The sequence below is a fragment of the Triticum dicoccoides genome, chromosome 6B (genome assembly GCF_002162155.2).
Source record: "Triticum dicoccoides isolate Atlit2015 ecotype Zavitan chromosome 6B, WEW_v2.0, whole genome shotgun sequence".
Classification (NCBI taxonomy): Eukaryota; Viridiplantae; Streptophyta; class Magnoliopsida; order Poales; family Poaceae; genus Triticum; species Triticum dicoccoides.
In genome coordinates, this window is record NC_041391.1 from 23,381,071 (window position 1) to 23,392,402 (window position 11,332).

Sequence of the window (11,332 nt, forward strand, 5' to 3'; positions counted from 1 at the left end):
AGTTAGATTATTTGTTGGCCATAGTGCTCTCACTAAAATTGGCAAACACCTGTGTATGAATGAGCTAATCCTGGTGCTCAAACTTATTTAACAAACTTTAAAGTTAGAGGGAAATAAAGCTGAGACATGCCTCTTCGTGAAATGCACACTAATTGAAAAATATATTGTGCTTTGAAGTTGAGTAAGGATGAACACATTGGCATACCACTCTCACAAAAAGTGTGCACCTGAAAATCCTCAACATTTAACTCTGAGCAAAAGTACATAAACATTCTCATAGATCTGTTTTTTTGTTTAGGTTAAGCGAGCATCATGTTCTGCCGAGCCTATTTCCTACAGAAACAAAGTTACTATCAGTGAGGCAAACACATCATTGCCCAACGATGAAATACAGGAGGAAGACCAAGAACCTAACATTGCAGGTGAGAACAAAATTTGTAACTCAACTGCTAGAAAGAAATTTGATCGCAGCAGGACACTGGCACTGGCTGATGAATTGCTCTGTGGGCGAGAAACAGAGAAATTTTTTCTTATCAAATTAGTTGGCCAGCCAGACAACAAGTGTTGTACGGTAATCTCAGTTTGGGGAATGGGAGGTCTTGGGAAAACCTCTCTTGTTCGAAGCATCTACCGGAGCCAAGAACTTGGTGGCTGGAAGCGTGTTTGGGCCACTGTATTGCGTCCTTTTAAGCCAGAAGTACTCCTTAGAGATTTGGCTTTGCAGCTTCAGAATACTATCCAAGAAGATCCCGCTGGAGCAACAACTGGGGCACAGAAGAAAAGCATATCAGTGATGAATCTTCAAGAGTTGAAGCAGGAAATAGCTCGGGTACTAAAAACGAAAAGGTGCCTTGTTGTTCTTGATGATATATTATCCACCTCTGAGTGGGAGTTGGTCAAATCGTGTTTGGATAATGCTGGAAGGATCATAGTCACCACAAGAGAAAACAATATTGCCAAACATTGTTCAGCAGAGGACAAAAACAGGTACCATCTTGGTGGTCTGAAAGAGGATGCTGCACTTGACCTCTTAAAAAAGAAGGTAATTTTAGAACTAGTATCCCCTTTTTCCATGTCATATAGGTTTTGCTTCACATTTCATTACTCTTACCTCATGTAACATTATATTTTTTTTCTCAGACTGCAATTTAGAAGAATAAAGGTGACATCTTCTTTGAAGAAAAAACTGTCTGAACTCTAATAATCTTGTACGTACATAATGTGAGATCTAGCAAAATGTCCACCATTATATCTAGGAACATATTTACCTGTTCAATTTCTAATGAATCAAGATATCCTCTTGTTCCGGTATAAATAGTAGCTATCTGCTCTTCCACTGGGAGAGGATTTGCCTGGGATTGTATATTAGATCTGGACCGTGTTGCTGAATTTCGGGAAGGTGCCATGGTGGGCTCGTGTGACTGGACAGCGGTCTTGTATGCTGCAAGAGGAGCCTCCATACATGCGGCATGTTAGGGCCTCCGCAAGGTGGTGGGGTGGTGATGACCAGCAGCTGACATGTTTGTCGATGCTATTGGGGTTCTGCCACTCACATTGCCTTAGATTCAAGCGGAGGCCAGGACAGCAGCAAGCTTGTTGTTGTGCTCATGTGAGCCGGAGTTGGTGTCTCTCTGGATGTGCGGGGCATAGTTTAGCTTGCAAGTGCATATCATCTTAGGTATTGTGGCTTCGTGTGGCAAGGGAGTAAATTAATGTTGAGGAACCTGTGCCATGTTGTCCCGCCAGTGTGGCTCAGCCGCTTGTCTTGGCTAGTGTCTAAGTGTGTCAGGGTTTGTAGACGATGACCATGCTTTGGCTAGCATGGGTTGTCTGCATCATTAGGTAATGGTTGGACAACATCATTAGGCATGGGTTATCTACATCATTAGGCATGGGTTGTCTACATCATTAGGCATGGGTTGTCAGAGTTTTTTGTTGAGATTGTAATTAGGTAGGTCCTTGGAGCAATCAACTACATTCTTTCTTGCCCAGGGAAACGTTGTTGTAAAGTTTTGCTTCCTCGAGTTAGTTGCAGCGTCAAATGTTCTCACCATACTCAAGGAGTTATACTCATTTGTTTAATGGAAGCCTTCAAAGGAGCTAAATTACTTATTGGGAGTGTTAATGGGCGCCATCGAAATTGCAGCTAAAGTAGTAAAAAAATGTCCTAAAATTTTATTTTTCATTTCGCGAGCAAATTTTTTGTACCTTTTAGAGTTTTTTCTGTGAAGTGCATTAATGGTTTTTTTTACCCAAAGCATGTTATTGTAGGTGCACATTTGAATAGTAGCAATATCTATGATTACAGTTTAGTGCACACCCAGGATACAAGGAAATTTCAATGCTTAGTAAATTCTCCATATGCCGAGAATTTCAGATTAGTAAATGTTAAACCCATGGAGAGGATAGTTTTCCGTAAACATACTCTTAGGGCCAGGGTTTTGACTTCCAGAAGGTACAAGTGGAAACTAGGACAAACAAGCTCATGCTACTAAATATTCTTAATTTATCAACAGTAATTTTGTTAATCCAAATAGTTAACTTTGTCAAATTATGTATGTTGCAGGTATTCAAGAACAATAGTGAAAAAACAGATTTAGTCCCAGCTATGCTGGAGCAAGCAAGGCTTATCCTGCAGAAATGTGGTGGACTTCCCCTTGCAATATCGACTATCGGTGGATTCGTTTCCACTAAGCCAAAAACTGCTAATGAATGGAGGAAGATGAGCGATGGCATTAGTATTGAATTGGAGATGAATCCTGAGCTTAGGACAATAAAGACAATTCTTATGAGGAGCTATGATGGCTTGCCATACCATCTCAAGTCTGCTTTCTTATACCTATCCATATTTCAAGAAGACCAGAGAATTAGGTGGGGTCGCTTGGCGGGGCGGTGGACTGCAGAGGGTTACTCAAGAGATATGCATGGCATGACTGCAATTGAACTTTGTCGGAGGTACTTTGATGAGCTCTTGGATAGGAGTATGATTCTGCCAGGGGAAGGGACAAAGCAATACAGTCAGAAAATCAATTCCTGCCAACTTCATGATATGATCCATGAAATATGCATCTCAAAGGCTAGGGAGGAAAACCTTGTTTTCACGCTGGAGGAAGGATGTTGTTTGAGTGACACACAAGGTGCAATACGTCATCTTGTCATTGGCAGCAACTGGAAAAGGGATAAAGATGTGCTGGAGAGCAAGCTAGACTTGTCATACGTACGGTCATTGACCGTGTTCGGAGAGTGGAGATCGTTTTTCATCTCTGACAATATGAGGTTCCTTCGAGTGCTTGACTTAGAAGACACACTGGAGTTAAAAGATCATCATCTTGATGATATCGGGCAGTTCCGTCACCTCAAGTATCTTTCTCTTCGAGGATGTCGGAACATTTTATGCCTGCCTGATTCTTTGCGAAATTTGAGGCACCTTGAAATGCTGGATATTAGAGGTACACGTATATATGAGTTGCCAACAACAATCACCAACCTTCTGAAGCTACAGCACCTTCATGCAGATGATCGTTTGGACCGTTTGCGTGTTAGGGGAGAGGATGCCATAGTTGATAAGTATCAACGTTACATTGGTCGTATTTCCACATGTGAAAGATGCAGCGTTTTGTTGTATAAAGGTCATGTTTTCTTGAGACCGCAAGTTTTAGATGCCGGTTTGAACAGGTATGATATATTCAATCTATACCGCTTCCAGGAGAGGAGCCTAGATGGCATTATTCTTCCCAAAGGGATTGGTAAATTGAAGACCCTTCATGCACTAGGTGCTGTTGATGTTTCCGGGAGAAACGGAAATGCCACTATAAAAGAGTTTGGAGAGCTTACTCAGCTGCGTAAGCTTAAAGTGGGTGGTCTGAGCTGCAGAAACATCAATAAGTTATGGTCTGCCATTGCTGGTCATAATCAACTTCAATCTTTATCAGTTAAAATGGGTAACCCGCACTTAATTTCTACTACTACCCCGCTACTGCTGCCTATCCCCATCCCCAATCCTCTGCTCATGTTATTTGATCTGCTCCGGTCCATCTGCTGCTGTATGTAGGTCCGTAATAGCGGAGGACACTGTGAAGCACTGAAGAATGAGGTGGTCAGGAACAACAATGGCGCTCCATTGCTAAGACTGTTCTGATCAGAGTGTTCTTCTGCATATGCTGAAGAAAGGACACTGAAACAGACATGTCGAGGCAAGGATTCAGTTTACCATTGAACCACGTTCCATACACCAGGTGCCTGCCTGCCACGGTGTAAGTAATCTGAAAGAGTGCCTCAGTGTGTTGAGCCACTGCGTGTGGGCCTTCATGTTGAAAAGTGAAAGCGAATACATCTGAATTCCCAGCCCCCTTGCTCTGTTTTCCTTCCCGACTGAACCTTGAGGAGCTGACAGCCAACAAAAGTCTAAAACCTTGAGGTTTCTTTCTTTTTCTTAACAAGGTAAACACCATCATAGCACTCCCAACTATCTTGACTGTCATGACTGCATCTATCTATGTAGTACACGCTCTTACTATCCTTGCCAGTTGCATGTTAAGGAGGAAGAGGATGGACAACGTGCACATGCATGAGTGGCAACGCACTGTCAGCAGCACATACCCCGAGAGAAAAAGCATAGGTTTGACACATCACCAAGTATACATACATGCATCTCTTCCCTCAGGGGTTAACATGTCCCAGCATGCGTGCAAGTGCAAGGGCAGTAATCAAAGGCGGAGCTCCGCTCCTTGCGCGCTCGACGGCACGGAGGTTCCTCACTCTCCGCCTCCGCCCTTCTGCCCCGTCGCCGGTAGAAGGGAGAGCACACCTTAGTAATGGTGCAGGCCCTGTGAAGCGCTCAACTGAATTGGCAGCTCCCAGGTTTACATTTACAAATCTGTGAGCTCCCCTAGCTTAGTGGCTGTCTTGCTGAGTGAACAGTACTACCTCGTACTCTCATTTCATTAGTCACCCACCGCAGGCACAAAAAAGATGGGCAGATATATTTATTAATATTCATTTCCACAGTTCGCAATATCGTATAGACTCAGCATCCTTGAAGACGGGGCATCCCAGCAACAAATAGGCAAAGTAGCATTAGCGTCAGTAGCCTCCGTCAGCTTAATAACTTTTAAGCCAACGCAGTTATGCAAATACTAGTAAAACCGAAAGAATACGCATTTACGTTTCTAAAGCGTAAACACATATCCCCTAGATACGCTTTGCTTCACTCTACGGGAGCAACGGATAGCATCACTGTCATCACCCACCCCCCCAAATCAGAAATATGCCTGGCGATGGGCCGGCGGCGAAGAGTGCCTGGCAAATTAAGGAGTGTGGTGGAGTCGTACAGGCGCGTGGCGGCGGCAGTCTCGATGGGGGTTCCATTCTGGTGTTATCGTCGGTCCGAGCGGGACGGGGCGGTGGACCGACCAACAAAGACAGTGGCGTTGAACCTTCAAAAGGTACCAGAGTGCCCCTCATTGCACTATAATTACTCGTAGTCGTAGCGCCATTCATTTATCAAGTGATTTTAAATCAAATTGGTAGATTTTGGTTTTGAATTACTCAATTCTATTCCTAATGGTCGAGTAGAATTGATCCCCAGACACCATAATAGTTAACCCGTGCCTTAATTTCCATTCCATCACATCAATTTGTGCTGGCGAGCCTGTTTTGTACTACGGCTCACATGTTGCATGTTCTGTAGTCTTCTAAATAGTTAACAATGTTTTGCGTCAAGGTCCTTGGTGCATAGAAAATCATCATATATGAACCTCCTGAAGGAAATATGCCCTAGAGGCAATAACAAAGTTATTATTTATTTCCTCATATCATGATAAATGTTTATTATTCATGCTAGAATTGTATTAACCGGAAACATGATACATGTGTGAATACATAGACAAACATAAAGTCACTAGTATGCCTCTACTTGACTAGCTCATTAATCAAAGATGGTTATGTTTCCTAACCATAGACATGTGTTGTCATTTGGTTAATGGGATCACATCATTAGGATAATGATGTGATTGACATGACCCATTCCGTTAGCCTAGCACTTGATCGTTTAGTATATTGCTATTGCTTTCTTCATGACTTATACAAAGTTCCTGCAACTATGAGGTTGTGCAACCCCCGTTTACCGGAAGAACACTTTGTGTGCTACCAAACGTCATAACATAACTGGGTGATTATAAAGGTGCTCTACAGGCGTTTCCGAAGGTACATGTTGGGTTGGCATAATTCGAGATTAGGTTTTGTCACTCCGATTGTCGGAGAGGTATCTCTGGGCCCTCTCGGTAATACTCATCACCTAAGCCTTGCAAGCATTGTAACTAATGAGTTAGTTATAAGATGATGTGTTACAGAACGAGTAAAGAGACTTGCCGGTAACGAGATTGAACTAGGTATTGGATACCGACGATCAAATCTCGGCACTAGCGTCAGTAGCCTCCGGCAGCTTAATTTTTAAGCTAACGCAGTTATGCAAATACTAGTAAAATCGGAAGAATACGCCTTTACGTTTCTAAAGCATAAACACTTACCCCCTAGATACGCTTTGCTTCACTCTACGGGAGCAACGAATAGCATCACTGTCGGCAGAGGTGAGTTGAGAGCTATGGCTCTTCCGACGGCAGAGGTGACTTGGTTACAATCACTAGTAGAAAAGAGGGCTTTGGTTCAGGCCGGGTTAGCCCATTAGTCCCGGTTCAATCCAGAACCGGGACTAATGGGGGCATTAGTCCCGGTTCGTGAGCCCAGGGGGCCGGCCGGGCCACGTGGGCCATTTGTCCCGGTTCGTCTGGACCTTTTAGTCCCGGTTAGTGCCACGAACCGGGACTAAAGGGTGCGATGCCCATTAGTACCGGTTCGTGGCACCAACCGGGACTAAAGGGTTAGACCTTTAGCCCCAGTTCGTGCCATGAACCGGTACTAATGGGGCTTGAGGCATTAGTACCGGTTCATGGCACGAACCGGTACTAAAGGTCCCATTTTCAAACTCTACCCCCCGATCGCCTTTTCAGTTTAAAAAAAATAAAAGAAAATGATGAAAATGTCGAAAAAATAAAAGAAAATAAGTTTCCCATGTGATATGTGGTCTAGTTGTTGGGAAAATTTGCAAATGTGAATTTCGACTTTATTTGCAAAATCTCTCTAGAATTTAGTAAAATGGGCATAACTTTTGCATACTAACTCGGATGAAAAAGTTTTTTATATGAAAAATCATCTACTCGAAAAGTTACATCCAAATTTACGGGGCTTTTAAACATTTTTAAAATCCTCAAAAACCCCGTTAAACATTTTTAAAATCCTCAAAAACCTAACAGAAAAAATCCTCAAAAACCCCATTGTTTGACCAAATCATCTATCCCGTTAAACATTTTTAAAATCCTCAAAAACCTAACAAAAAAAAGTTACAGGGCTTTTAAGATCTAGAGTGGAAAAAATTGAAAAAATTTCAAACTGTGTGGTCAAACCGTGGTCAAACAATGGTATAACTAATTATTCTAGAATATTAGTGTTACTAAATAATTATTTCAGTTATTTTGAATTTTGGTCAAATCTGGTCAAACTGTGGTCAAACAATGGTCAAACTAATTATTCAAGAAAAATTAGTGTTACTAAATAATGAAATGTGTCACTTCATGCTCACGCAAAATTCCTGAGGGTTAATAGGATTACCATCTTACTATTGTCAGGAAAACAACAAGTGCAGACTTGGAAATGAGGAAGAATAGAACCCGGAAGTTAAGCGTGCTCAGGCTGGGGGAGTGGGAGGATGGGTGACCGTTCGGGAAGTTAGATGATTAGGAATGATGAGGGGTGATTAGAGATTAGAGGATAAATTGAGCAGTGATGAGGGGTGGTGATTAGAGATTAGAGGTTAAAATAATTCAGAAATTTGAAAAAAAAGAAAAAAATCAAAAAAAAATTCAAAAAAGAAAAATCATAAAATTTCCTTTACTCCCGGTTGGTGTTACCAACCGGGACTAAAGGTGGAGCTCCACGTGGCCGCGACCTTTAGTCCCGGTTCCAGTTTGAACCGGGACTAAAGGGGGGAGGCATTAGTAACGACCCTTTAGTCCCGGTTCAAGAACCGGGAGTAAAGGCCCTTATGAACCGGGACTGATGCCCCTGCTTCTACTAGTGGATGGCTACTGGAGGATTTTGGTGTTTCTGTTTCTACACCTACCATCCTCTTGTCCGACAGTATAGGTGCTATCAGTATTGCGTGGGACCCCGTGAAGCATGAACTTACCAAGCATATTGGTGTTGATGCTTCTTATGTGCACGCTGTTGTGCAGGATCATGTTATCGCTCTTCAGTATGTGCCTTTTGAGTTACTACTAGTGGACTTCTTCACGAAGGCACAGACTAGAGCCCAACATAGATTTCACCTCTCCAAACTCAGTGTTGTGGATCCACCATGAGTTTGAGGGGGAGGGGGTGTTAGAGTTATATTGATATGGCCTTTGGACTTTTGCATTCTTTTCTTTTGGCATCCTCATGTACACCCTATATATGATGATTTTGGCCTCCTAATAATACATGTTGCATCATAACACCAACAACCGCACCGCCGGTCCTCTTCCTTGCCCTCTTCCCTCCCGCCGTTGTTGCCGGAGGACGCCTCCGGGCTAAGCCCACGTGGCAGACAGCGATGGAGGGTGTGCTCTTCTCGCCTGACTCTGGTGGGTCTCGGAGGGGGAGGCTCGGATCCCTTGGCGGCTCTGCGTGGTAGCATGGTCTCAACGGGCTTCCGTCGGTGCTCCTCTCCGGCGAGTCGGGTGTGGGTGGCACCCCCTTCTTATCCGACGTATCTGGCCGGCCTCCATGCATTCGACATCGAGTTGGCTTCTGGTGACTATCTCGGCGGTCCGGCGGTGGTAGATCGCCAGATCTCGGAGGTTGCGACCGGATCCGGCTCTTCCACAATGGTGGGCGGCTGTGCCAACTTGGTGCTCCGGTTAGTAGCTCTGTGTGGCTGGGTAGTGTGGCCGGAGCTGCGGGCTTCATTCCAGTTTGGCTCGGCAGCTCGCCCCGACAGGTTTCAGGACGGTGTGGCAGCCCTCCCCCTCGGCTCCAGTGTTGCAAGGAGGGTCTGTGTCTGTGTGGTGGTGCAGCGCGAGGTGGGTACCAGATTGGCTCGTTCTGGCTCCGTAAAGGTTTTCGCACGGGTTTCTGTTAATTAACCGGGCAACTCTATTCTACATTTTTAATGAATCGGACCCTAAGGGAAAAATAATTATATCATAAAACCGTCACGAATGTACATGGGTTACAGAAAACGTTACCTACTATGACAAACGCGTATCGTTATGGATGTGTCTTTTTTATTGTGATGAGCCAATAGTGTGTATCAGATAAGACCAGCTCAATATGAAAGGAAACAATTAGTTTAGTTAGCCTACCACCATCTCTCCGATAGAAGTCTGACAGTAGAAGCTCGTGTATACATAGAAGAACCAAGCTTCCAAATAAACATATTGCATGTATGAATAACTGAATCAATGACATGTTGTGCTCATCGGTAATCAATGTAAATTTAATGCCAATTACGGAACATGCACATATTGGTAACTTGTTACCAAACCTAACTCGCAACCCATTTTATAAATGGTTCAGTTTATACTCTGGAAGATTCTATACATATGCATACTTAATAATACACGAGAACAATTATCGAGATCTTACTTACATGATAAACTTTAGAGATCTAGATAATAAAATATACATCAACAAATGTAAATACACACAAATATATACGTATGCATTATATACGTTATGCAATTGTAAAATAATAATTAAAATATATTTTTTGGTACAATACACGATTTAAATTCAGCCTTAACCAAGTTTCAGCGTTATACATTATAAATGATAACATATAACATTACAATTAGCAATTAACAACATTATGTGATTATAATAGAAAAATATTGTTATGTGGTTAACTATGTCAATTGTATAACAAATATTATATAAGTTAATATTGTAATACAATAGAAATAAATACAAATGTTTGGTATAAACGAAATTTTAATTTGCCCCGGGTCTTAGTTAGTAATTTAATTCTGATGTTGGCGAAGCACCTAAGTTGGCCGATTCTGACCGGATTTGGCCACCAACTACACCGCCGCACCTCCACACCACCTGGATCTACCGCATCTCGAGCCGAATCGGTCGTTCATTCACCGTCGTCGGCGTCCTCCTCCACCGCCGCACTTCCTCATTCATCGCCACAACTCCTTCTACGCCTATACCTCGTTAACATGCTGCAACCTTTATTCCGTCGTACCGCGGCACAGCCGCCATGCCGCGGAAGCGCTTTAGCGGAGTAAGTACGCAGACAATCTCGGTCGCTATTTCGGACGAAGGCTTAGACAAAATGTTTAGTTGTAGTAGTATCAATGTTTATGTTTTGTATTAACTTAATTTAAATGTTTAGAGCTCGTATGTTTAAATTTGTGATATTTGAATGGAAGTTTGTATTTGCAAAAAAGCAGTTTCAATGTTCCGGTGCCCTATTTTAGGGCAGGTATTGGAGACTCCATTTTTTCTTGCGCCAAAAATTTCTTCGGTCGCTTTTTTGTGCCCTAAAATAGGGCAACTGTTGGAGATTCTCTAACACAGTATAGTTTTTATTGTAGAAATATTATCCTACTATGTAGAAGGTGTTTGTTCTCCCCATTGTTGTCACTTCACATTTTCTTTTTGTCTATTGTTCTTGGAGTTGAACACGCGTTGCAAAACTAATTGATGTAGTATTTGTTAATAAAAACATTAACCGGGATATGCATGTCACTCGACTGAATACGGCATGACGGTAATGCATTGAAAAACCACAAGCTACTGGCAAATGTCTTATACATTTCTTTGTTTTGTAGTAGAGCATCGAATGTGCTGCAACACCTATTTGCATTGCAGCTACAGTCGGAAGCCAAAACAAGAACTTACTCTGTTCATATCTCAAGAGTGCGGTGCTTTGCTATTCAGAGGTCATGTTTTCTTGAGACCACAAGTTTCATATGCTAGTTTGAAAGATATGATATATTCAATCTATACCATTTCCAGGAGATGAAGCTAGACGGTGTTATACTTCGCAGAGGGATTGTAAATTGAAGGCCCTTGATGCACTAGGTGTTGTTGATGTTTCAGGGTGAAATGGAAATGCCACTCTGAAAGAGCTCGGAATGCTTACTTGGTTGCGTAAGCTTAAAGTGGGTGGTGTGAACTCACAGAAACATCAATGAGTTATGGTCTGCCATTGCTGGTCATAATCAACTACAATATTTATCAGTTGAAACAGGTGACTCGCATGAAGAGAGGAATGAGTTAGATGGCTGTT

At 42.7% G+C, this 11,332-nt stretch overlaps 1 protein-coding gene across 1 annotated transcript; it reads left to right on the plus strand.

The window, feature by feature from the left end:
• Positions 1-2,607: 2,607 nt before the first annotated feature.
• LOC119320593 (disease resistance protein PIK6-NP-like) lies at positions 2,608-4,051 on the plus strand. Its single transcript, XM_037594630.1, has one exon. The coding sequence runs from the start codon at positions 2,609-2,611 to the stop codon at positions 4,049-4,051; it is 1,443 nt and encodes a 480-aa protein (XP_037450527.1). The 5' UTR covers position 2,608.
• The last annotated feature ends 7,281 nt before the right edge of the window (positions 4,052-11,332 follow it).

Excerpts from the sequence above, each read along its gene's own strand:
- LOC119320593 (XM_037594630.1), top strand. The coding sequence starts at position 2,609 with ATGCTGGAGCAAGCAAGGCTTATCCTGCAGAAATGTGGTGGACTTCCC.